Below are 26,869 nucleotides of genomic sequence, written 5' to 3' on the forward strand. Positions count from 1 at the left end.
TATCAGCAGCCTGATGGTGCCTTCAGACTTCCAGACAACCCCAAAATTGCTGCTGTGTCTTTGGCCAAACCCCAACACTTTGGAGCCAAGTTTACCAAGAAATTAAATGGCCAAAAGTTAAGTATGTGGGAGCCACACCCACGAACCACCTCCAACTCAGCTATATAAGCTCATTTGTTGGCCTTATTTCAGAGACACATAAATCTGAAAGAGATCAAAAGACGTAGTTAGGGCTGTTGGCGCGGAGCCATGTGGGCAAGCAGGCACACCCTGCAGAGCATATGCCAATAGTTTTCTTAGTAAATGATGGAAACAAGGGCCATGATCCAAAGACACACAAAAGAATCTCTAACAAAAGCAGCTCGCTGCAGAGATGCCTCCGAACTTTAAGCCAGGCCAACTTCACTGGGGTGCCTCAGACAGGGGATGGCATTGTCCATCCACCTTTCCCTAAAACCCCAGCAACCACCAACTTGCAGAACCCAGTGAGAAGTGCAGGTACTCGAGTTCAGTGACGACAAACTCCAGGCCTCAATGGATAGGGAATGGGCTGGTGCTCTCACCTCCCCGACCCCCCCCACCCCATTCCCATGGGAATCTGGAAGTCATGCCCACAAACTGCCTCTTGCTGCTACTTAACCTCCTTGATGGCTATGATCCAGGGACACACAACAGAATCTCCAAACTGAGCAGCTCACTGCAGAGATGCCTCAGGACTTTAAGCCAGGCCGATCTCATCAGGGTGCCCCAGACGGTGGCAGATGTCATCCCTCTGCTTGTCTCCTAAAAGTCTCGATGGCCGCCAGCTTCCAGAACCCAATGAGAAGTGCATGCTGTCTTCACCAGGGCACCTCGGAGGGAGGGGTGGGTTGAATTTCTCTCCCCGCCCCAAGCAGAACCCAACAGCCGAAAACCTCCAGAACCCAACTGCCACCATGCCAAAGGCTCCACACACTCAGACGAGCCTCACCCAAGACAGGATGAACTTCAACCAAGAGCGGAATAGCAGGAAAACCCAGGTATGCGGGAACCCGTGACTGAGATCTCCAAGCCCGCTTGGATCAGGACTCGGCCCTCTCCTCCCAGGTCCCCAGTTTTCCAGAAGCTTGGCAGTCACACCCACAAACTGCCCCTGGTGCCATGTAATATCATCAATGGCCAAGACCCAGAGGCTATAAACTATAGCTCCTGGAAGAGAATGACACCGAATTTCCTGGACATTATATTCTATCCATAATAAGCAATACAAAACAAATCATTGCCTTTTCAACAGATTTGAGTGGTGGTGGAACTAGTGTCGAAATACCGAAGGTATGGGGCTAGAGCGATAGCACAGCGGGTAGAGCGTTTGCCTTGCACACGGCCGACCTGGGATCGATTCGTAGCATCCCATATGGTCCCCCGAGCACCGCCAAGAGTAATTCCTGAGTGCAAAGCCAGGAGTAACCCCTGTGCATCGCCAGGTGTGACCCAAAAAAGCAAATAAATAAATAAATATCGAATGTAAGCAAAGCAGAGAGAGGGTATCTGGGAAATCGTCTGCCACACATGCAGGAAAAGAGTTGGAATGAGGGGGGGAATATTGGGGATTTTGATGGTGGATAATGTGCACTAGTGAAGGAATGGGTGTTTGATGATTGTATTTCTGAAGCTCAAACATGAAAGCTTTGTAATTGCATCTCACAGTGAATCAATAAAAAGGGGGGAATAAAAAATAAAATTAAATTAAATTAACATTCTGAATTTAAAAAAAAAGTAACGTGGAGTTCATGCCCAATTCAATCAGCTTAATCAATGGCTGAATAAATAGCAGTACTCCTACATTTAAAAATAATAATAATATAGGATCTTTGGATGTAGAAGGCAAGATATGCAAAAAGAGAATAGAAATGGTGCCTGCTGACTATGTGAAACACCATAGTCTCTGATCTTAAAGTACCCACTGAATTATGATTTACTAATTGTTCTTAATGCTTCTGTCAACTTAAATAATACTCCTGTGTTAAGAACCAGGGTCAAGGAGCGATATGGTATTGCATAAATGACTGACCTATGAGCTTACTGATGGCTGCTCAGGGGACTAAAAGCTTTGAGAACCCTTGTTTGTTGTCTCTTTCTCTCCAACAGACCCATCGCTGTCATAGGTGCAAATCCTACTGGCTTTAGACAATCAAGGATTCAAAAGCAATAAGCTACTGTTTTCTTTTTTCAGAATGACTTATCTATTAATTTACATGATGTTCAAGGAAAAAAATTTAATGTTACTATAATTCAAGACTTTTCACTCTATTTTATGGCTGCAGAGAATGTCCAAAAACACTTGACTGGCTTAATCACGTGGCACTGACCAAGAAAAAAAAGACCATGCCTTAGACCAGTGATTCAGGTCAGGCTACTGGAATGTCAAATATGCTCAAGGCTTGTCACAACCCCTAGTACTTCAGAAGCCTTAGGAAAATGTCCTTTCTGGAACACTAAAGGCTCTTCTTGAAGGATTCTACTATAAAGGGGAATAAGTGTAGAGACTGTAAAGAACAAAAACCAAACATACACAAAGTCATTTAACTTTCTTCAGACCAAAATTCTTCTAAAATTGACCTTTTTCCTTTTAATAAGCAGGACATTGAGCAGGCAGTTGGCTTTCCTCAGTATCTGGTTTCTTCAAACATAGCTAATAATCTTTAAAATTTATTTTTGTCAAAACTTTTTGAGATGGACAAAAATGTAGTTACTAAACAAACATTATTAAACTATAGTATATTTTAAAATTTTAGGACTATCAACATAAGTCAAAAGTCTAAAGACTAAACAGGAAAGATTATTTGTAGAGTATTTGTAAAAACTATTCAATGAGATACCATGCATGTTTAATACATAAATGTAAATTTTTCACAAAGGAACAAAATAAAACAAAAACAAAGAGCTTAAATAAGCCTCACTTTCTTCAAACCTTTCCAAAGACATGTTAAGAAGACATGTTCCAAGGGAGAAAAAAGTAACCTGAGCTGATTATACACGGATGGAAACCCCTCTCACACATTCACACATTTTAACGTACAGGTGGTTTCAACTAAAGTAGTATATACATTGTCAAGTGATACCAGTAGGGGAGACATAAGTAAGAATTAACATCATAACAGTAAGTGAGCATTTACTGTTTATATATATATCAATTATTGTTTCCCTAGATGTAAATTTAAATAAGTAAATCTATTATAAGAAATTATCCTTTATAACTTTAAAAAACTCCAAAGAAATGATTGTAAAATTGTTACAGTGTACCACTTTCCTTCCATTGAATGGCATTCATCTGGCAGGTTAATTTTTTTCTCATACTTATTTCATTTTCACTTGGTTACAAATATAGCTAAGAGAGCATATTATAGTCATATTTCTTTTATTTAAACTTGGCGCTACCATTTACACATGTGTTCATATACATTTATTTACTCTATGTACCTGTCTATGTAAATTTTACGGTAAATATTTAACCTCACTTGCTTCAGTGTCCTCATCTCTATTTCAGGGATAATAGTAGCAGATATCTCAAAATACTGTTGTAAAGAAGAAAGGAAATATTTTGTTTCTGTACTTGTATGGTAAAGTATTAGGAATACAACCAAGCACATAGTGAGCATTTTAACATAGTCATCAACTTCCTAGTATTGCAACATTTTCACTGGATTACATCCTTGAGGTACCAACTCCTCACAATACCGTGAAAAATACAGTTCAACAAATGTTTCTATATAGTGTTTCAGTTTAACTAAGGATACATACACAAATATCTGTAATATCTTGCTAAAATTTCAACAAAATATTTTGATCCAAAGCTTTGTTACTCAGTATGGCCACCAGGCCATCAGGCATGGTATTACCAGGAGGCTTTTCAAAATGAAGAAAAAGAATTTGCATTTTATTGTGTTTGTTTATTAATATATTTATTTTTGTGGCGTCAAGGAATGAACTCAGGGTTTTACACATGAGGTCCATGCTCCACCACTAAGGCATACCTTCCGCTTCCAGAATCTGCACTTTTAATTTACAGATTATTCCCATGCAGACTAAAGTTTGAGAAGCACTTCTTTCAAGTACAAAAACAAAAGCCAATAAAGAAATGTGGATAGGGGCTGGAGAGATAGCACAGTGGGTAGGGTGTTTGCCTTGCAAGCAGCCAATCTGGGTTTGGTTCCCAGCATCCTATATGGTCCCCTAAGCACCGCCAGGAGTAATTCCTGAGTGCATAAGCCAGGAGTAATCCCTGAGCATCTCCGGGTGTGACCCAAAAAGAAAAAAAATGTGGGTATGTAAAAAATAAGATGCTACTGTGGTAAAAAAATATACAAAGCATGTAACCAAACTTACTACTTTTCATTGCTACTAAAAGACGATCAAAACTGTAATGACCAAAATTTAAAAGAAAAAATGTTTCCTTACCTAATATTAAGGTATGTTAGCATCTGTAGGTTTTTAATGGCTTCAGGAATGGTTTTGATGCAATTATGATACAAATTCAATGTTTCAAGAGGTGCAAATAACCAGACATCAGAAGGAATTTCTGTAAACCGATTTCTTGAAAGATCTGAAAGACAAAAGTAATGTTGGAGGTTGAGCGTGCCCACATCTATGATAATCAACATATTTTCATACTTGCACACTTAGAATCCAAGCAATTAAGACAATTTAAATATCATCTACTTTAACCCTTGAGGCAAAACATATAGACATACACTCTCAGAAAGTCTACTCAGTAACAAATTATACTTAATGAGCCTTACTATCTTTAAAATCCAAATACGCTCTTTATCTCTTAAAATACCATTGAGAGATGTGCAAGCAACACAGTCAGGAAGAACAAACCTTAATGAACATGTGTGAGCACTGCAATGACCCCCACTGCCGTCAGAATGCACATGCCTCAACTACAGCATGTGATCCCAGGAAAACATGCATGCAAGCAGTGCAACCAAAGGGGCTGAAACCTGTGAGCTCCATGGCTGAGTGTGAAGCATCACAACCTGATGTGTGACCCATCCAGAAAGCAACAAAGCTAAAATTGTGCAAGTCCCATAGAGAGGTATTTGCATAATCCCTTGTCATCCCAACAATACCATCATCAACAACAACAGAGGTAAAGAGGAAAAGAAATTGTTTTAGTCAATGAATAAAATTCAAAAATTCAGATGAGGGGTTTTCTCTGATCTTAAAAAAAGTTCTAACTGTAATTGCACATGGCCCGCCATCGACCTCTTCCCCCTTCATAGCCAAAGTTACAGAAATCCACAAATGTCTATCTCACCATGGACTTCTCAATCCAATGTAATATGGTTTCTGTTCACTGTAATGCTCACCAAGATCACAAAGAGCTTCTGTATCAATAACCACCTGGAAACATTCTCTTCCCTGGACAAGAAAAGCTGTATTTCTGGATCACTTCCTATGATTTCTCTGGCTACTTCTTTTTTTTATTTATTTTTTAATTAGTGAATCATCATGAGGGTACATTTACAGATTTAAAAATACGGAACGCTTCACGAATTTGCGTGTCATCCTTGCGCTGGCTACTTCTTTTTAATCTCTTGCCAGATTCTTCTATACTACTGAGACTACTGAGTGTTGGTGTTCCTGTGTGCTAAGACACAGTGTCCTTTGTCTCTTATGATACACACTCTACTAAGTGATTTCATCCAATCCTAACAGAATTATATTTTTGAAATAATAGATTTCAAATTAAAGATATCTGAACATCTAAGTTCTAATCTTCAGTTCTTGATCGTTCTCAGCCACTTCAAATTCTAAGTGTAAAAATCTAAACTGATCATTTATATATCTATTTCTCAACTCAGAAAATGTCATCTCCTTCCTCTAGGTGAGTTGCTCAAGAAATCTGGTAGCCATCCTTGAGTCATTCCTCCCAATTATTACAACCATACACTTGGAATACTTTCATTCATTTAAATAGTTATGTTTTCACAAAAATTAAATCATACTACATCATAATCATTATGCTTGTCATGGGTTATTTGTTTGTTTTTTAATTTAGAAGATTCTTAAAGCATTCTGTAGCAGATATAGGTACTGGTTACTTGTAAAGATTTTGTTTTCTACTTTGGGGGATTAGAATCACAAGTTCATTTTTATGTGCAGATAAAGATAACTGACTCAGACCAAATTAGAGGGATATTAAATGAGCAGTTTCAAGTATACAGTTACAAGATACAAATGTTTCTGAATCTTGGAGGTAATATCTAGCATAGATATATAAAACTGAGTGTTGTGAAAATATTGTTACTATTGTAATTTACATGCTATTGTGTATTGCTTCATGTTCTTTCTCCTCCCACAAAAAGATCATTTAATCAAATTACAAAGTAATAATGTGAGTTCCCTTAGGGAACTTAAATTTGCATTCATAAACTATTTTCTGGCTGAGCTAATACATTTACTAAACACCACTTAAAATTACAATTAACAATTATTCTATTTTAATTGATTTAAATTAAGTAAGGTATAATTAAGTCAAAATTAAAACACAAGCTATTAAACAACCTCTAATTAAGGGAATTGTCCTAAGGTTTTTCAGATTTTATATCTAAATAAACAAACTTTCTAAGAAATGGGTAACCAGTAAAAGAGTGCCAAAAGGAAAAATACAACCATGGAAGAAAACCTGGAAAGTTACACAGAACAAATTTTATTCCAATTTTTTTTTTGAACTCACACTTTCCTTAAAAAAGAAAAAAAAAACCTGAAAATTGTTTTTTTCACCGGAGAAGCCTGTTGTTATTTCTTAAGCAGCCATCTTTATACACCTCTCTCGTACCCTCCCTTACTTCCTGAATAAACATTTTTTATTTAATTTTTTTAATTGAATCAACATGTGGAAAGTTACAAAGCTTTCAGGCTTAAGTCTCAGTTACACAATGCTCGAACATCAATCCCTTCACCACTGCACATATTCCACCACCAAGAACCACAGTAAACTTCCCCCTCACCCCCAGCCCCCCACCCCGCCTGTGTAGCTGATAAATTTCACTTTACTTTCTCTTTACTTTGATCACATTCACACAAAAAACTCACTATTATTGTTTGGGGTTTCCCCCCACAGAGACGGACCTGCTGGAAAGGAAGCATTTGATAATTTGTTTTCCATTGCTGAGAATGAAGAGATATGAGGTCATGTGACCACAAAAGCGGCCATGAGGTTTTGTATTTATGTATTTTAGTATTTTAGTAACTAAGTCCAGAGGAATTTCTGCCAAAAGTTGCATCATTGCTAGCTCTTACCTCTCTGGTACTTTATATTCCACATATGAGTGCAAACTTTCTATGTCTGTCTCTTTCTTTCTGACTCATTTCACTCAACATGATACTTTCCATGTTGATCCACTTATATGCAAATTTCATGACTTCATGTTTCTTAACAGCTGCATAGTATTCCATTGTGTATCAGATTAGAATCCATAAGGTACATTGAAGACAAGGTCGGCAAAACCCTCCACAACACTGTAGCCAACAGTTCTTCAAAGCTGACACGCCACTGGCCAAGCAAGTGAAAACAGAGATAAATATATGGGACTACCTTAAAATAAAAAGCTTCTGCACCTCAAAAGATACAGTGACCAAAGTACAAAGACAGCCTACAGAATGGGAAAGGATATTTACCCAATACCTATCCGATAAGGGGTTGATATCAAGGATATACAAGGCACTGGCTGAACTCCGCAAGAAGAAAACTGCCAACCCGATCAAAAAATGGGGTGATGAAATGAACAGAAACTTCCCCAAAGAAGAAATCCGAATGGCTGAGAGGCACATGAGAAAATGCTCGACATCACTAATCATCAGGGAGATGCAGATCAAAACAACAATGAGATACCATCTCACACCACAGAGACTTGCCCACATCCAAAAAAACAAAAGTGACCGGTGTTGGCGGGGATGTGGAGAGAAAGTGACTCTTCTTCACTGCTGGTGGGAATGCCGACTTGTTCAACCCTTTTTGAAAACAATATGGACGATTCTCAAAAAATTAGAAATTGAGCTCCCATTTGACCCAGCAACACCGCTCCTGGGAATATACCCCAGAGAGGCAAAAAGGTATAGTAGAGATGGCATTTGCATTTCTATGTTCATTGCAAGCACTGTTTACAATAGCCACAATCTGGAAAAAACCAGGGTGCCCGAAAACAGATGACTGGTTAAAGAAACTTTGGTACACCTGAATAAACATTTTTACTGAAAAAAAACTGAAAAATAACTTTTACACATATATAAGTGATAAAATTAACTTATTCAATAAGTTTCATGTGACAGGGTGATTTATAAAACTGAAAGTCATCTTAATGAACAAACTAGCACAGCTACAATGATGTAACTAAAATATCCTACTCAAGACTCAAGAAATTAATACAAAAACTGGTATTTTATTTAATATAGTCCCATAAAGATGGATAAATAAACTAAATTATTCCTTATGAGTAGATTCATTTCACAAGAGATTCAAAGCATAAGTTATTAGGGGTAAAAGTAAGATGTGAAAAAACAGGGGCTGGAGTGATTGCACAGCGAGTAGGGCGTTTGCCTTGCACGCGGCCGACCCGGGTTCAATTACCAGCATCCCATATGGTCCCCTGAGCACCGCCAGGAGTGATTCCTGAGTGCAGAGCCAGGCGAAACCCCGTGCATTGCCGGGTGTGACCCATAAAAGCAAAAAAAAAAAGATGTGAAAAAACATAATTTTAGGCACCAGGGAGAGAGAGTTCTCTGAGCTGGAGTGCGTGTTTTTCATGAAGGAGCCTGGGTTTGATCCCTGGCAGTATATTATTCCTTAAGGACTGCCAAGAGCAATCACTAAGCCAGCATCCAGTACTGCCAGGTATGACCCAATAAACAAATACACATAGGCCCAACACACACACACACAAACACACACACACACACACACACGGATATTTCACCTTCCCTACTGAATTTTTAAAAATGAAATTAAAATGTGTGCCTTTCGCCCCACATCCTCTCCAACAGCGGTTGCTTTTGTTCTTTTGGATGTGTGCTAGCCTCTGTGGTGTGAGGTGGTATCTCATGGTTGTTTTGATCTGCATCTCCCTGATGATTAGTGATGTAGAGCACTTTTTCATGTGCCTTTTGGCCATTCATATCTCTTCCTTGGGAAAGTTTCTGTTCATTTCTTCGCCCCACTTTTTGATGGGGTTGGATGCTTTCTTCTTGTAGAGTTCAACCAGTGCTTTATATACCATTGATATCAACCCCTTATCTGATGGGTATTATGTAAATATCATTTCCCATTCTGTAGATAGTCTTTGTATTCTGGTCACTGTATCTTTTGCTGTGCAGAAGCTTTTTAGTTTAATGTAGTCCCATTTGTTGATCTCTGTTTTTACTAGATTGCTTAGTTCCGTGTCATCTTTGAAGATACCTTTATCTTCAATATCTTGGAGGGTTTTGCCTACCTTGTCTTCAATGTACCTTATGGTTTGTGGTCTGATGTTGAGGTCTTTAATCCATTTTGATCTGACTTTTGTGCATGGTGTCAGGTCGAGTACCCTTCTACACTGCTGGTGGGAATGCCGGCTAGTTCAGCCCTTTTGGAAAACAATATGGACGATTCTCAAAAAACTAGAGTTTGAGCTCCCATTTGATCCAGCAATACCACTGCTGGGAATATATCCCAGAAAAGCCAAAAAGTATAGTAGAAATGACATCTGCACTTATATGTTCATCGCAGCACTGTTTACAATAGCCAGAATCTGGAAAAAACCCGAGTGCCCTAGAACAGATGACTGGTTGAAGAAACTCTGGTACATCTATACAATGGAATACTATGCAGCTGTTAGAAAGAATGAGGTCATGACGTTTGCATATAAGTGGATCAGCATGGAAAGTATCATGCTAAGTGAAATGAGTCAGAAAGAGAGAGACAGACATAGAAAGATTGCACTCATCTGTGGACTATAGAAGAATAGACTATAAGACTAACACCCAAGAATAGTAGAAATAAGTACCAGGAGGTTGTTTCCATGGCTTGGAGGCTGGTTTCTCATTCTGGGCAACTCAGAGAAGGGAACACCAAGTAAAATGTGGTTGGAGGTCATGTGGGGGAAAGATGATGCGGGCCGAATATAGACTAGAGACTGAACACAATGGCCACTCAACACCTTTATTGCAAACCACAACACCCAATCAGAGAGAGAGAACAAAAGGGAATACCCTGCCATAGTGGCAGTGTGGGGTGGGGGGAGACGTGACTGGGTGGGGAGGGATGTTGGGTTTACTGGTGGTGGAGAATGGGCACTGGTGAAGGGATGGGTTATCGAACATTGTAAGGGAGAAACATGAGCACAAAAATGTATAAATCTATAACTGTACCCTCAAAAAAAATAAAGTAATACTAACAACAACAACAAAAATAAATAAATAAAAATAAAATGTGTGCCTTGTCGTCTATGGCGAACAGACTTCAGGAACTGAGCTCCACTTGTTATCTTTGAGAACAGTAACAGGGCCCAATTCCTGAAAATTGTGAATGTTCATGTATGTGGTAAAATTTTTGTAGGTGCAATTAAGAATCTTGCAATAAAGAAATATTCTTGAATGTTTCAGGCAGGCCCTATATGCCACCACACTTACCCTTAGGAAAGGAAGGCAAAGGGTCTATAGAGAAACCAAAGAGAATAAAATAGTGAAGATGGATGTAAGCAGGAATTTGTTTAACGAATGCCAGCAATAACCAAAAAGAACCAGGCAAGTCGCCAGCTCCACACTTTAGCATCTAAAAAACTATGTGATCCAGATGAAACCTTCACTTTCATGAAGTCCCCACAAAGACACATCTCTGACTCCTCTCCAGAACTGTCACTGTCACTGTCACTGTCATTCTGTTGCTCATCTATTTGTTCAAGTGGGCACCAGTAACCTCTCATTGTGAGAATTATTGTTACTATTTTTGACATATCGAATACGCCATGGGTAGCTTGCCAGGCTCTGCTGTGCGGGCGGAATACTCTTGGTAGCTTGCCGGGCTCTCCGAGAGGGACGAAGGAATCGAACCTGGGTCGGCCGTGTGCAAGGCAAACGCCCTACCCGCTGTGCTATCGCTACAGCCCATAGACATCTCAGTATCTTTAGAAAAATAGAGTTGAGAAAAACCATCTATATTTTAAATATCACCTAAAGAAAACTCAGGTATTTTAGCTTAAGAGTTAACAATTTGTAACAAAAACCGTATGTTCTTTGTATGCTGAAAAAGATAAAACTATAATTTGTATGTATTGAGATGTCTACACAAATTACAGTTTTATCTTTTTCAGCATACAAAGAACATACGGTTTTTGTTACAAATAAGACCCCAATATGCTATTGTAACCTCCTATCCCTAGATCCAAATGTTCTATTCACTGAACTACCAAGCAGAGACAGAGAAATTTTTGTTTGTTTTGGTTTTGGCTGGAGCGATAGCGCAGTGGGTAGGACGTTCACCTTGTACATGGCAGACCTGGATTCGATTCCTCCGCCTCTCTCAGAGAGCACGGCAAGCTACCGAGAGTATCTCGCCCACACGGCAGAGCCTGGCAAGCTACCCGTGGTGCATTCGATATGCCAAAAACAGTAACAAGTTTCACAATTGAAGATGTTACTGGTGCCCGCTCCAGCAAATCGATGAGCGAGGGGATGACAGTAACAGTGACAATTGGTTTTGGCTTTTAGGCCATATGCTGCAGTGTCCAGAGGTCACTCCTAGCTCTGCACTCAGAAATTACTCCTGTTGGGCTCGGAGGACCATATGGGATGCTGGGGATGTAATCCAGGTTGGCCACATGCAAGGCAAATGCCCTACCTGCTGTACTATCTATCGCTCCAGCCCCTGGGCAGAGAAATTCTAAACCTATTTTTTGTTAGTTTTTTTTGTGTGTCACACCTGGCTGTTCTCAGGTTTTACTCCTGGCTCTGCAAGCAGGGCTCACTTATGGTGGGCTTCGGGAAATACATGGGGTGCCAGGGGTAGAACCCTGTTCAGAAACCTAAATCAAAACATATTCACACCCTACATTGATTCCTGTAATAGTAAGAACAAATATTTTTCAAGCACTAATTTTTACTTAAGAAAATAATAAATACTAGATGGGCAAGGGTCAAGGGGACTCAGATACACTGGTGGTGTTAAAGGATGATAGTTAATATCCAACCTGAGTCAATAACATTGAAACTTCAAGACTCACACTTTAATAACCAAATTTAAAAGGTGCCTGTCATGAAGGCAGGCTGGAAGGAGGGAGGGTAAGGGGAGGTGGTTTGGAAAGGGAATTTAGAAACACTGGTGGAGGGAAGTTGAGACTGGTGGCAGCACTGGTGATGGAACACTGAATGTCAAAAACCTAGCTATGAATAGCTTTGTAATTTTCTATGCTTTAATAAAAAGGAAAATTTGAAAAAAATGAATTAACAAAAAAAAACCCTACAGAGACAAAAGGCAAAAAGGAAGGAAGGAAGGGAGGGAGGGTGGAGAGAAAAGAAATGAAAACCCAGACCGTGAAGATAGTACAGGGATTAAGGTGCTTGCCTTGCAAGTGGCCAAACTCAATTACTCCATGGAGTATGCAAAGTCTCCAAAGCACCATCAGGAGCAATCCCTGATCCAGGGTCCAGGGGTAGACACAAAATATGACTGAGTGTGATCTCAAAACATTGGAATAAAAATGTCTAACAGAGTTAGGTTTATCCTCTGGCCTCCCAAAAGAAAAAAAGAATAAAATGTATTTTTACTGGGGTCTAGAATATAGCCTGATGGCTTAAAGTGTTTGTCTGACAAGTACAAGGTCATGATTTCAGACTCCAGTGTCACTGCCACATGCACTAAAGTGATCAGGACAGTTCCACTGTGTATGGTACCAAGCAAGAAGGATCTAGAAGATTGGTTCAGTTGCTGAAAAAACTTTCCCTGGCATCTAATGAAAACACAAGGCTGTGAGCTTAATTCCTGTGTTCTGTATGCCCAGGGAATCCTCCATGTTCCACTGTCCATGGTCTAGTAAGAAGAAAAGTAATAAAAATTTGTTAGTTTTCCAAGATTTTAACCAATTCAACAAAAAAAAAGAACTAAAGAAAATGAAAAAAAAATTTGAAAGGGTATTACCATCTTACAGACAAAATCATTCTGCTAAATACCTGAATTTAAGGGGCCAGAGAGGGACCCAGCAAGTAGGGCACCTGCCTTGCATATGGCTAATGTGGGTCCTAATTGCCAGACCCCGTATTGTTCACTGAGACTGCCAGGAGTGATTACTGAGTGCAGAACCAGGAGTAAGCCCTGAGGATAGCCAGGTGTGATCACAAGCAAATACATACACCAATGAAAACCCTCAGAAATTGAGACGTTAGCCCTACTTCTAAGTTGTAAGTTAGTCTAACGTACTCATATGGATGCTTGAAGAAGGTATGAGACTCGTGTGTGAGAGACAAAGGACTTTATTATTCATAATACACCAATGACATGAGCCACGTATGTGCCCCTTTGCCTTCAAATCTCATAGAGATCACACAGACAGGCACAGATGAATGCTTGCCCACATATTACACTATTGAAGATGAATTATGTGAATGTTTTATAATAGACATTAACCATGCCCACACTTATTGGAAGGAAGATATAATCTTTACTGGATGACTGTTTATAAGCACAACTGTCCTTTGCTCTGAAGAGAAAAGTAATCTCATCCTTTCAAAAACAGTCCTGAATAAAAGGGCAGTTTACTCAATTCTCTCACAAAGTGTGATGAAACAGGAGAATCATGAAAATTATCTCTCAATCATATCATGGACACCTGATGATTAAAGATTAAAAGTTTGAACCTTCCCAAAGATAAATTACAGGTAAAATAATTAAATAACCTAAGAATCAAATTCAGACGTATTTGATATGCCAAAAACAGTAACAACAATGTGCTCTATGTGTTCCTGGCACGCGACAGGGACAAATAAAGACGTTACTGGCGTACGCTCGAGCAAATCGATGAACAACGGGATGACATTGATAGAGTGATACAGTGAAGTATCAAATTATGCATAGTGCTACACTTAACAGTCTGGGATGGTTGCAGGAAAATCATGATCTGTATCTATCTCACCCAAGCTTCATTCTCATTTCCCAGGAATCATCCTAACTTGATTCACAGTCTGTGCCACTCATTTAAACAAAATTCCGTGAAGGACCATGAGTTGGGTACTAGGTGCTATGACAGATAAAAAGCCAGGTCAGACATCAATCCTTAATTATAGTAACTGCTCCTTTCAAGCACCAAATACAATTTTCTTACTTTTTTTTTCTTATGAAGCAAGATAGTTTTATTAAAAATTATTTAGAAAGATGTGAGGAGAAAGAAAGAAGTATGTGATCGAGAGAGAATACAGGCTTCTCCAAAATGGAAATAAACAAGTGAAGAAACACAGAGACATGCAAGAGAGATATGTGTTCTAGGAAGAACACATACTTGAAGAGCAAACCCCAAATACAATTTTCCTAAATAATAACAGTTCGGTGAAAGAAATTATGGGAAAAAAAACTCTCAGTTAATTCTACCTATGTCAATAATGTAATATTTTCTATTAACTACATAACATTCTATTTTCTGACTTTTACAAATCTATTGTGACCAGAATAATACTGGCAAGCCCAATAAAATGTGAAATTATCTATATATTTGTTCTCTATGCTTTTATTTTCCCAATTTTTCTGCAAGCAAACATTGTTCCTGTTCTAAGAAAAACACTTCACCTCTGGGTTATAGCTAAGGTCCACAGAAGTCAGACTTAAAAAGAATAATTGTTATTCAGCAGATGAGTATTAGACTGGATCTGAACAGTACTGATTCCACTGAATACTACCTATAAAACATTGCCAGAAATCAATTACTATTCCTCTCTATTTTGGAATTATTGGAAATTAATTATACAACAAATTAATGTTCAATTAAGAAGCAACAAAGGGGCCGGAGCGATAGCACAGCGGGTAGGGCGTTTGCCTTGCACACGGCCGACCCGGGTTCGATCCCCAGCATCCCATATGGTCCCCAAACACCGCCAGGAGTAATTCCTGAGTGCAAAGCCAGGAGTAACCCCTGAGCATCGTTGGGTGTGACCCAAAAAGAAAAAAAAAAGAAGCAACAAAAACAACAAGAAAATTATTAACTTGCACAAAATGAATTATATTTTCCATAAGGATACAAAATAAAATTATGAAAAATGACAATTATGCTTGTAGTTAAGACATAGAAAATATATACCAGGGCTACATATCTTTAGGAGTGCACACAACCAACCAACTCAAAATCTTATTTCCTAATATGAATATTTTGAAAAATAACTTTCAGTGATTTTTAGTAACATACTATTCAAAAGTAAGCACTTTTAAAATATAAAATATCATTAAATGCTCTCAAATATTAATACTTCCATATCTAATTTTCCATCTGAAATAAATCTTGTTTCTGGAAACAAAAGCAACAAGAACACAAGAGGCACCACAGCTGTCTGTTGATGCAGGAATGAAGAGTGTCTTTGAAGTATTAGAGAATCTGATGTTGGAGCCTGATGGGAAATGACAACCCCATGCTCTGGCATCTGCTTTCAACAGATGCCCTCTGCAAAAACAGGTGATTTCTTTATTCAGTATTCCCTAGAAGAGTATAATGCTGTCATTCAAGGACGAGATACTTAAAATCATGAAACACTGAAGCCTTGCTGACTAAGACATGAAGGTCACAAAATGTCTAAACTACTTTGTTAGGATTTGAAATACTAATCGTAGTACAATGGCGAGGGAGAAGTATAAAGAAATATTCACAAAATGAAGAAAATGCCTTAAAACCAATATTTATGAGAAACAAAAGCAAGTAGCCCTCACTGACCTACAGTGACCAATAATGGAAGGTTCTTTTTAAACACAAGCACTTTGAGAAGCAAGGGGGCAAACAAAAACAGATGCTGCAAAGAGAGGCCACAGCTGCTAAGCAGAGGGCAGATTACATGCATGCTCCGTGAGAAAAAGACTATGAGTCATACAAGCGTTAAGCCACGTGGAAAGCAGAAACTTACAAACAAAAGTTATAGAAGAAGGTGGGGGCAGCTCTATAAGCAGTTGGCTATAGGAAGTTTTATGAAGCGTTTCAGTTTCACCAAAAAAAAAAGACTAATGGACACTTCAATGATACTCAAACATCAAAGTAATGTCTAAGAATGGCCCTACACTCCAGTCCTTATTAAAATTTATTGTACTGTGAATTTGGCACTTCCGATCAATATACCATTACTCAATAAATGGTTCTTTAAAAATATTTCTCCTTTCAGAAGACAAATATTATACCTTTATCACATAATTTTTACCAAAACTTATTCCAGATGGTGGAAAAACATAAAACATGTAAATGAACCTTTCTATCATTTTCATGACTTTTATCTATAATTCTCAGTTCTTCTGAGACAATGTAAAATTAAACTGCATTTGTATCTGTGAGCCCTTTAAATATCTGAAAGCCCTTAAATATCGTTGCTTACATATTCAAACTAAAGCTCACTTCCCAAAAAAATGTAAATCAGAAAATTGCGGGGGTGGGGGGTGATAACGGCATGTAAATGAACCATGAAACACCCAAAAAGTTTTCTTTTTGGTTTTAAGCCACAGGAAGTGTTCTTTCTGGCTTTACTCAGGAGTGATCCCTAGAAGTGCTCAGGGGACCATATGCGCTGGGGATCAAACAGGGTTTAGCCACATCCAAGGCAAGTGTACACTATCTCTCCACCACCACCCAATTTTTTAAATGAATAGGTACTTAATATTGGAATGAGTAATTATTTTAAAAGTACCAAGAAATATTTCACAAACCACAGTCACAGTATCACAGTCATTCCGTTGTTCGTCGATTTACTCAAGCGGGCACCAGTAACGTCTCTATTCCTCCCAGCCCTGAGATTTTAGCAGCCTCTCCTCACTCGTCTTTCCCAATGATTGGAGGCTCTTCCATGGTCAGGGGAATGAGACCTATCATTACTGTGTTTGGCATATCAAATATGCCACGGGTAGCTTGCCAGGCTCTGCCTGTGTGGGCAGGATACTCTTGGTAGCTTGCCTGGCTCTCCGAGAGGTAATATATATATATACATATGTATATATATATATATTTATATACACACATATATACACACACATATATATAGAGAGAGAGTCAACAACCATAACTTTCAAAAGTCTAAACCTTTAATTTTGACATTAAAATTCTCCAGTTGAGTACTGACTGAGCACAGCTAGGTGTGGCCCAAAAAAGAAGAAAAAAAATCAAGAATTTTAAAGAAAAATTATTGGAAGTGTCATTATTTAGAAACACAAAATGAGGGGTTGGAGAGAGAGCACAGTGGCTGGGGTGCCTGACTTGCACGCAGAAGACCCGCACTCAATGCCTGGCACCCCATATGTGTGTGTATGCTCCTTTGAGACCCACTTTGACTTTCTAATAGATCTTTATTAAGTTTCTTTTTAAATTTGTATTTATTTTCTTTATATATATTTTATTTTCATTAGAACACTGCAATTTACAAAGTTGCTCAGTGATAGTTGTTTCAGGCACTTAGTGTTTCAACACCACCTGTGTGACCTTCCCTCTACCAATGTCCCCAGTTTCCCTCTCAGCCCCAACCTGTCTCCTTAGGCACATAAGAAATTTACTTTATATTGCTTTCTCCAACAAAACTTAAAGAAATGGCAAATAGAATGATCAGAAAAGAAATTGGTTAAGAGCCAAGTTGTGATTGCTATATGATTTTAACCTATGTAAACAAGGAAATTAAAATTGCTTAATACAATATAAAATATCTATTTTCATTTCCATATGCAAGTTTTCAACTCTGGATCTAAAGTACATTGCATTACATTTTTATACTTGGATCTCTTCTGTAATAGGTTTTAATGTGTTCTGATCACTGTAGTAGTCGCCATCTTTTTCTTTCTTGAAATAATTATTTCTTTGACCCTGTTCTTTAGGTCTACTTCTGTAATTATTCTTGTGAAATTTGTTCTTTCTCTCCTTTTTTTTTGGGGGGGTGGGGGTATGGCTGGCAGAGCTCTGATTGATAGTCTGAAAGCAAAAGCAGAGTCTCGGGGCTGGGGAGGGTCTCACTGGAAGAGCACTTGCCTTGCATGTACTTCTATCCAGCACCTAGAAATCCCGGGATTGCACACTTGTTAGGTCTCACACTCAGTGAATTGGGGTCGTGCTGGAGAATGAACTCAGAACCTTACACACGCATGGCAGGAACTCTTAACACCAAATCACACACCTGGATCCCATATTTTTAATATTTTTATTGTTCTCTTTTTGTTTCATTCTTTTGTCTGGCCACACTGGCTCTGTACTTGCTCAGGGATGGCTCCTGTTGGTGCTTAGGGGACCATACCCTCCCACATGGTGCTGGGGATTGAACCAGGGTGAGCTGCATGCAAGGCAAGCACCTTAACCCCTGTAACTGTCTCGCCAGCCCCCATACCTGAGTTTTTAAGATAGCATTATTTCCCATTATTTCCCACCCCCTGACCCCACTTTGGATACTTTTATATTTAATAGCTGTATACAGTAATGTGGGGAGAATATGCTATATTCCTCACGCATGAGTGAATCTATTCCTGGACTGCACGGCTGCAAGACGGCTGTGCGATATCAAAATCATTTTCTGATGATGATTTCACAAATAAAAAGAAAAAAATGGGTCCAGGGACTGGAGCGATAGTACAGTGGGTAGGGCATTTACCTTACATGCAGCCAACCCAGTTCGAGTCCCAGCATCCCATATGGTCCCCTGAGCACTGCCAGGAGTAATTCCTGAGTGCAAAGCCAGGAATAACCCCTGTGCATCTCTGGGTGTGACCCAAAAAGCAAAAAAAAAATGGGTCCAGAAAAAATAGCTGAAAAAGCTAGTACACACACTTTGTATGTGGAATGTCTAGATTCCATTCCCAGTACCACATGATCCCTTGAGAATACCTGGGAGTGACCTTTGAGCATTGAAGAGGAAATAGCCTCTCAGCTTTGCTAGAGTGTGAATGCAAAACAAAAAGAAACAAAATTAAAAAGAGAAACAGGAAGAAAAGGAGTAAAAAAAGGAAAGAAAACTTCAGACTATGAAGAAGCAAAATGATGCCAAGAACTACAGATAGACCTTTGGGGGTCAAAGCAATAGTGCAGGAGGTAGGGCTTTTGCCTTGCATGTGACCAACAAGGGTTCAATCCTCAGCTTAAAAAAATTATCAATAGTCAAGACATAAAGAAGCTGGAAAGAGTACAGCTGAAAAGTACTTTCCTTGAACGTGGCTGACTTAGGTTTGATCCCCAGCACTACATATAGTTCCCTAAGCACACATAGGAAGTGACTGGTGAGCACAGGAGTAAGATGTAAGCACTGCTGGGTGTGGCCCCAAAACAAAACAAAAAAAACAAGACACATATGAATGCATGTTCAGGGGCTTCAAAGGCTGGGGAGATAGTCCTAAGAGTGAGCACATGCCTTGCATACACAGCTGTGAGTTCAATTCCAAGCACTGAATTCCCCACTCGGCACAACTGAGTGTGGTCCCGGTGGCCACCAGCATAACCAGCCCAGTTACCAGACTAGATCAGCTGTCAAGTCCACATAGTCTGGCCCAGTATTATCTGGAATAGTTCCAGGTTCCTGAGCATAGCTGCTGTGCTCTCCCATTCCCAGTAATAAAGAAAATAAATGTTCAGCCTTATTATTCTAAAGAAATATAAAGAAAAATACCAAAATTCACCCACAGATTTTTAACATTTTTAAGGATATCACTTAATGTTGGGTAGGCTAGTTTTGAACTGAACACTTCATACATCATGACAGGAATTCAAAATGAGGAAAACCTGTAGAGCAAGTTAGCGATATAAATTAATAGCCTTTACAATATTCACATTCCATTGAATGCAGCAGCTATGTGTACCTGGGTCGAGAAATCAACATGCAACATGAGGAACGACTTGGCACCAGAACTGCGTAGGAGCAGCGTGGAAAGCCTTCAAGAGCGTCGAAGAAGTGGTTAAGAGGACAAAGAACCTCCGACTCCGGGCACATCTTTTCAATTCCACCGTTCTTCCTGCACTAACATATGCCTCAGAGACCTGGGCCCTATGCAAGCAGGATGAGAACGCTATTCGGGTATCCCAAAGAGGAATCGAAAGAGCTATGCGAGGAGTATCACATCTCACTCAAGTGAGAGAAGGAATCTGGAGTTCTGACCTCCGTCGACGGTCAAGAATCGGGGATGCTCGCTGTCTCATTTGCCAAGGCATCAAAAATCAGATGGGTCGGTCATGTAATGGGACTCACAGACGACCGCTGGACTAGAGCTGTTACTGACTGGATTCCATGGGACATCAGAATACAGCGTGGCTGCCCACCAACTAGATGGTCAGATTTCTTCGTCAAATCCCTGAATGAACAATTTGAGGCTCTTCCTGTTCCTGGAGCAAGCAGATATCACTGCGCTGCACTAGTACGCAACAGGGACAAATGGCAACGTTACTGACGCCCGCTCAAGCAAATCGAAGATCAACGGGACGACAAGTGACACAAGTGATACAATATTCACTGCTCGGTGGGGAGGTAGTTCAATGATAAAGCACCTACCCTGCATATATGAGGTCCTATATTTAATTCCTGGCACCACACCCAAAATCTTTATAAACATTGATCCCAAATTCAGCTTACGACAATTTTTTTTTCAATTCACACCCAGCGATGCTCAGGGGTTACTCCTGACTTTGCACTCAGGAATTACTCCTGGTGGTGCTCGGGGACCATATGAAATGCTGGGAATCGAACCCAGGTCAGCCACGTGCAAGGCAAACGCCCTACCCGCTGTACTATCACTCCAGCCCCCCGACAATTTTTAAAACCAACTAATGATACATAAAAATTATGTATGTTTTAGGGTTATATAAAAGAGTAGAAAATTGGAAACAAATTAACCATCTAACAATAAGGACTAAATAAAATATGCTATACACTCAAAATAAAATACCTTAGAATTTTTAAAGATAATAACTAGAGGGGCTGAAGCGATAGCACAGTGGGCAGGGCGTTTGCCTTTCACGCGGCCGACCCTGGTTCGATTCACAGCATCCCATGTGGTCCCCCGAGCACCGCCAGGAGTAATTCCTGAGTGCATGAGACAGGAGTAACCCCTGTGTATCGCCGGGTGTGACCCCAAAACCAAAAAAAACAATAATAACTAGAACATTTACAATATACAACCATATTGACAGTATGAATTGTTTCTCTTAAAAACATATTTTAAACACTCATAATAAACATATCCTATAGATATGTAACAAAGTAACATCTATATGCGTATAAATGTAAGAATATATCTGTGAGTGAAATTAGAGTATAAGGGAAATACACTAAAGTGTTAATATATTTTGAAGGTTGGTGGAATGTGAAGAGATTTCTATTTTCTTCTCTATGCCCTTATTTTCCACAATAAAAGTGCTCTGTTCATATTATAAGAAAAGCATAAATACAACAGCATTTTAAAGGTATCATTTTTTATAAGGTAAACTGAATTTTTAACATATGTATTCCATTTTACCCAAAAGGCCCAGAAACTATTCAGAAAAGACGTTTGGAATCTTATGCTCACTGGAGCACTAGTCTATAGCCAAAACGTCAAAACAATCCAAATGTTCAAGAAAAGGAATTATGGTACATTGTATATGTGTACCATATATATGGTACACACACAATGGAATACTAGTACTAGATTATAAGAAAGACAAAATAATGAGATCTATACCTGGCTATAAAAAAGATGAAATCATGTGATTTGCGTCTATATAGATGGATCTACAGAGTATCATGCTTAGTGAAGTTAATCAGGAGAGGAACAGTTATAGAATGTTCTTTCTTATATGCTGGATATAAAGAAACTTAGTAGGAGAATAACAAATGCTCAAAGGCAACAGAAACTGAAAACTGATCTTCAGTTGAATGTTTACCATGATGGGGTAGGTAGGGTAATAGGATGGGCAGGGTCGTGGGCTGACACTGGGGTAGTGGTGAAGGGTATGGTGCTGGAACATTTTTTCCCATTATTTTATTATTTTATTTTTATTTTTCAAATTTTTTTGTTATACAATATATTTATTATCCAAAATATTAAAATAATTAGGTGAGGAAACAAATGTAAATTGTTACATAAATGGATTTTGACCTGGACAGACAGAAAATTAGGGATATTGAGCCTCATAATTAAAGAAATACAAGTTAGGTTAATTTCTAAAGTACCAAACAAGAAGCCCACAATAAAAATAAAGCTAATTTTTAAAACTTTTTTATTGAACACAGTTATATACACAGTTACCAAGTTGTTCATAATTGGGTTTCAGTCATATAATGTTCCAATATCCAATACTTGTCCCTTTCAATACTGTACATTTCCCACCACCAACGGTCTGTTTCCCTCCTGCCACCTTCACTTCCCTCCCCTCCTCTGTCTGTCTCTCTGTCCCTGTCTGTCTGTCTCTCTCTCTCTTTCCTTTTGGGCCTTATGGGTTTCATACAGATAATGAAGGATTATGAGGTATAACCCTTTACCTACTTACAACACTGAGTTTCTGTCCAAAATGATCATTTCCAACTACTGTCATGTTGGTCCCTTCTCTATCCTAACTGCCCTTCACCCCACACACACTCTTGTGACAAGTGAATGCAGTCATTTTACGCCTATCCCTCTCCTTCTCACTCATTTCACTCAGTGCTTGAACATTTTATACACAAAACCCTATCATTAGCAGTACTGCAAATCACAGTGTGAAAAATAAAATTTGGGGGGGGGGAAAGAATGATTTTTTTTAAAAAGACAAGAAACTGAATGGGTGAAAATATGAGTACACAGTACAAGATACTGCTCCCTGTGGTCTAATGGTTAGGTCCGGTGCACTCATGTGAGAAAAATGGGTCATTTGAAAGGTGTGTAAAGTATTAACAAAGCTAAATAACAAAAAAAAATCTAATAATCCCATCAGTTTTTGGTAAAGATGAAGACACTTCCCAAAAGAAAACAAACATACCGCTAGCAAACATAAAAAAGTGCTCATTGGCACTTATTATTGGGGAAATGAAAGTCAAAACAACAATGAAATACCATGTCACACCAGCAAGGACAGTATATATCAAAAATACTGAAAATGGGGCTGGAGCAATAGTACAATGGGCAGGACATTTTTCTTGCATACAGCTGATGAGTATCTGATTACCAGCATCCTACATAGTCCCCCAAGTACTGTCAGGAGTAATTCCTGAGCACAGAGCCAGGAGTGTGGCCAAAAAAAAAAAACACAAACGAACAAAAATACTGCAAACAACTAGTGACAGTGCAGATGCAATGCAAAAGGAACCCTGATTCACTGTTGGTTGGAATGCCATCTGGTTCAGCTTCTATGTAAAGCAATAGGCAGAATTATCAAAAGAAGAAAAAAATACTTTTTTAAAGTAAAGGAACGACAAATTGCCTAAAACAAAGGAATCTAAGAACTGGTCTACAGAACAGAGCTTACCAGGGCAGTGAGATTTGGGGAGGGGGGTGGATTTGGTGAGGCAGCCTTGGGAGGGATGGTTAAGGGAGTGATCCTGAAACATGTGCCAAGGGAAACGGGCACTCTATTGGTGGGTGTGGTACTGAAATGTTGTATGATGAAACACAACCACTGGCAGTACTATAAAATTGTGAATCAGTCACTAGAATAAAATATTTTTAAATAATACATGCAGATTTCGTATTCATCTATCCATATACTCATAAGAATACATAAACTGATATTAGTTATAGGCTAATTAGAACTTAAATCAACCTATAAAACATGTGGGCTAAATCCAGTAAAACATACAGGCAAAGGTTGCCTGACAAGCCTGTTTAAACTAAAACAAAGACATGCCACTTTGCAATTATAACTGCAAATTTCTAGTCAACATCCGGACCTGAACAAATATAGTATACAGATGCGCCTGGATACCTGTGTTCTTGAATATTTGGCAGAAGTCCAGGCCAATTCAAATGTAGTTCCACAATGGTTTGGAATCAATCACAAGTGTGTGGGGAGCAGAAGGTAGGTAGATAGAAAAGAGACCACTATGATAACAATAGCTGGAAATGATCATGCTGGACAAGAGTTGAGCGAGGTATACTGTGATTCTTGGTGGTGGAATATGTGCACTGGTGAAGGGATGGGTGTTCGAGCATTGTATAACTGAAACTTAAACCTGAAGGCTTTGTAACTTTCCACATGGTGATTCAATAAAAGAATATTTTTTAAAAAAAGTAAAAAAAAACATACAGGCAATATACAATAATATATAGCCATCTGACTTTCATGAAGCACAACTTGATTTGCTCCCAAATGTCCATCTATTCCTGTGTTTTGTCATGCTGTTACTGCTTTAAATTATGTCATCAGTGAGGGCCCAGGCATGATTCTGTGGCAGTGTCTGGCTTGCAGATATGAGGCCATTCCTGGTCACCATTCATACATGTCACTACTAACAACACTACTGTTTGGGATCCCCAGTACCACAATAATGTTCATAGTCTCTGGCACATCACAACAAGTGTACACAAGTGAAGTGTGCAACTTTCAGGCAAGCATTACAAATCAAATATGTGTGATTATATGTAAAGAGTTTAACCCAGAAAAGCACCACAACCAACTATGTGAACAGCAAAATCATGTAGGTGTGTGTGACTTCTGTTCTCTTCAACAATAACCAAAGCACCCAAAAATTAATAGAAAAGAAGGGTAATAAATAAAGCTATATATATACGCACATATATACATAGATATCATATATATGTCCACTTTAAAATGCAAATTAATTTGAAATTTTGTAATTTATGTCAAAATCATGCTTTCGTGGAAATTATTTTCTGTATCACTGTCATCCCATTGTTCATTGGTTTGCTCGTGCGAGCACCAGTAACATCTCCATTGTGAGACTTGTAGTTACTGTTTTTGGCATATTGAATACGCCACAGGCAGGCTGGAGCAATAGCACAGTGGGTAGGGCATTTGCCTTGCACACGGCTGACCTGGATTTGATTCCTCCGTCCCTCTCAGAGAGCCCGGCAAACTACTGAAATTATTTTCTAGAAGCAAAAAATAAAATCTATAAAAATTGAATTGTTATGGTCTGATTAATGAAAAGCAATGGAAAAACATATAATTTAGACATCTCAAAAACATCTCAATTGATATGTGATTAAACTGATATTAACATTCTTTAAACTTAGGTAAAGGTTAACTGCTGAAAAAATAATGTAAGTATGTTTATACAGTATTATCTTTATTACCAATTAGGGTACCTTAGTGCTCTTATTGTTATTGTTGTTGTTGTTATTAGGTCTCTGGGCCACATCAGTTCTCCTGGGTCCTAACTCTTGGCTCTGAGTGCAGGAATCGCTCTTTCAGGGGCTCAGGGAACATATGGGGTGTTGGGGATTGAAACCCAGTCAGCCACATGCGAAGCAACTGCCTTTCCTGCTGTGCTATTGCTCTGGCCCCTGTGTCTATACTCTCTAAAAAGGGAAAAGTGTAACTTGAAAAGACAAAAGTAGCAACAAATTGACTCAAGTCATTGTCTTTTTCTTTACTGGAGTTTTTATTTTATTTTATTTCTTTTTTTTTTTGCTTTTTGGGTCACACCTGGCGATGCACAGGGGTTACTCCTGGCTCTGCACTCAGGAATTACCCCTGGCCGTGCTCAGGGGACCATATGGGATGCTGGGATTTGAACCCGGGTCGGCCGCGTGCAAGGCAAACGCCCTACCCGCTGTGCTATCTCTCCAGCCCCTTTATTGGAGTTTTTAAACTCCAATAAAAATGTACCCTTGGGAAGAATATTTTTTTAAAAATAAAAAGCCCAAACTACAATGCTTAACAGAACTAACTACTTTGATTTAATTTACCAAATAAACACAATCAGTGACTATAAAAGGTGATTAAATTACATTGAATTAAAATTTATACCATTTTTACATCAAAAGGCTCACTGAACAGTGAAGACAAGTTACAAACTAGAAGAAAATAGTTGAAATATGCAAAACTGGCAATATGTAAAAATTATTTTTAACTCACAGAATTCTATAAGAAAAGGAATATTAACCATTAGAAGTTGGGCAAAATAAATGAAAAACTGTTTCAAAGTGCAAGCCTCATATGAACAAAAAACATTAGAAGGTATGTTAACATCACTGATTATTTCAGAAATGCAATTAAGTAGGACTTCACTGAAAACTCGTTTAAAATTATTTTACCAAAATATTTCAGTCTGACAAGTCTATGTGTTGTTCCACAAAAGGAATTATAGAATCTCTTATACATATCCACAGGAATGTACCCTATACTGGATGTTCAGAAGCACCAAGCTGTGACCATCAAAAATGTTTCCATTATACCTGGTTATAGAGGAAATTCAAATTAAAACCACAATCACACACATGTAAGAATTGCTTACATCAAAAAGAACAAGAATATTTGATAAGGGAGCAAGAAATGTGAAGTGGAGCAAGGAAAGCGTCTTTAACAAATGGTGCTGGCACAACTGGACAACCACATGCAAAAGAATGGGCTTAGACCTCGACCTGACACCATGCACAAAAGTCAGATCAAAATGGATTAAAGACCTCAACATCAGACCACAAACCATAAGGTACACTGAGGACAAGGTCGGCAAAACCCTCCACGATACTGAAGATAAAGGTATCTTCAAAGATGACATGGAACTAAGCAATCTAGTAGAAACAGAG

General features: G+C 38.8%; 1 protein-coding gene across 5 annotated transcripts in view; it reads right to left on the reverse strand.

Annotated features, from left to right (window-relative positions):
* LRCH2 (leucine rich repeats and calponin homology domain containing 2) overlaps positions 1 to 26,869 on the reverse strand; it is a 168,528-nt gene that overhangs the window by 125,589 nt on the left and 16,070 nt on the right. For all 5 annotated transcript variants that reach the window (XR_008627376.1, XR_008627375.1, XM_055122537.1 and 2 more), the window contains exon 2: positions 4,438 to 4,582. Coding sequence is in view for 3 of the 5 variants with exons in the window: in XM_055122537.1 (XP_054978512.1) it covers positions 4,438 to 4,582 (145 nt within the window). In the remaining 2 variants the exon portion in view is untranslated. The remainder of the gene's footprint in view (positions 1 to 4,437; positions 4,583 to 26,869) is intronic.

This window comes from Sorex araneus, chromosome X (genome assembly GCF_027595985.1).
Source record: "Sorex araneus isolate mSorAra2 chromosome X, mSorAra2.pri, whole genome shotgun sequence".
NCBI classification, from domain to species: domain Eukaryota; kingdom Metazoa; phylum Chordata; class Mammalia; order Eulipotyphla; family Soricidae; genus Sorex; species Sorex araneus.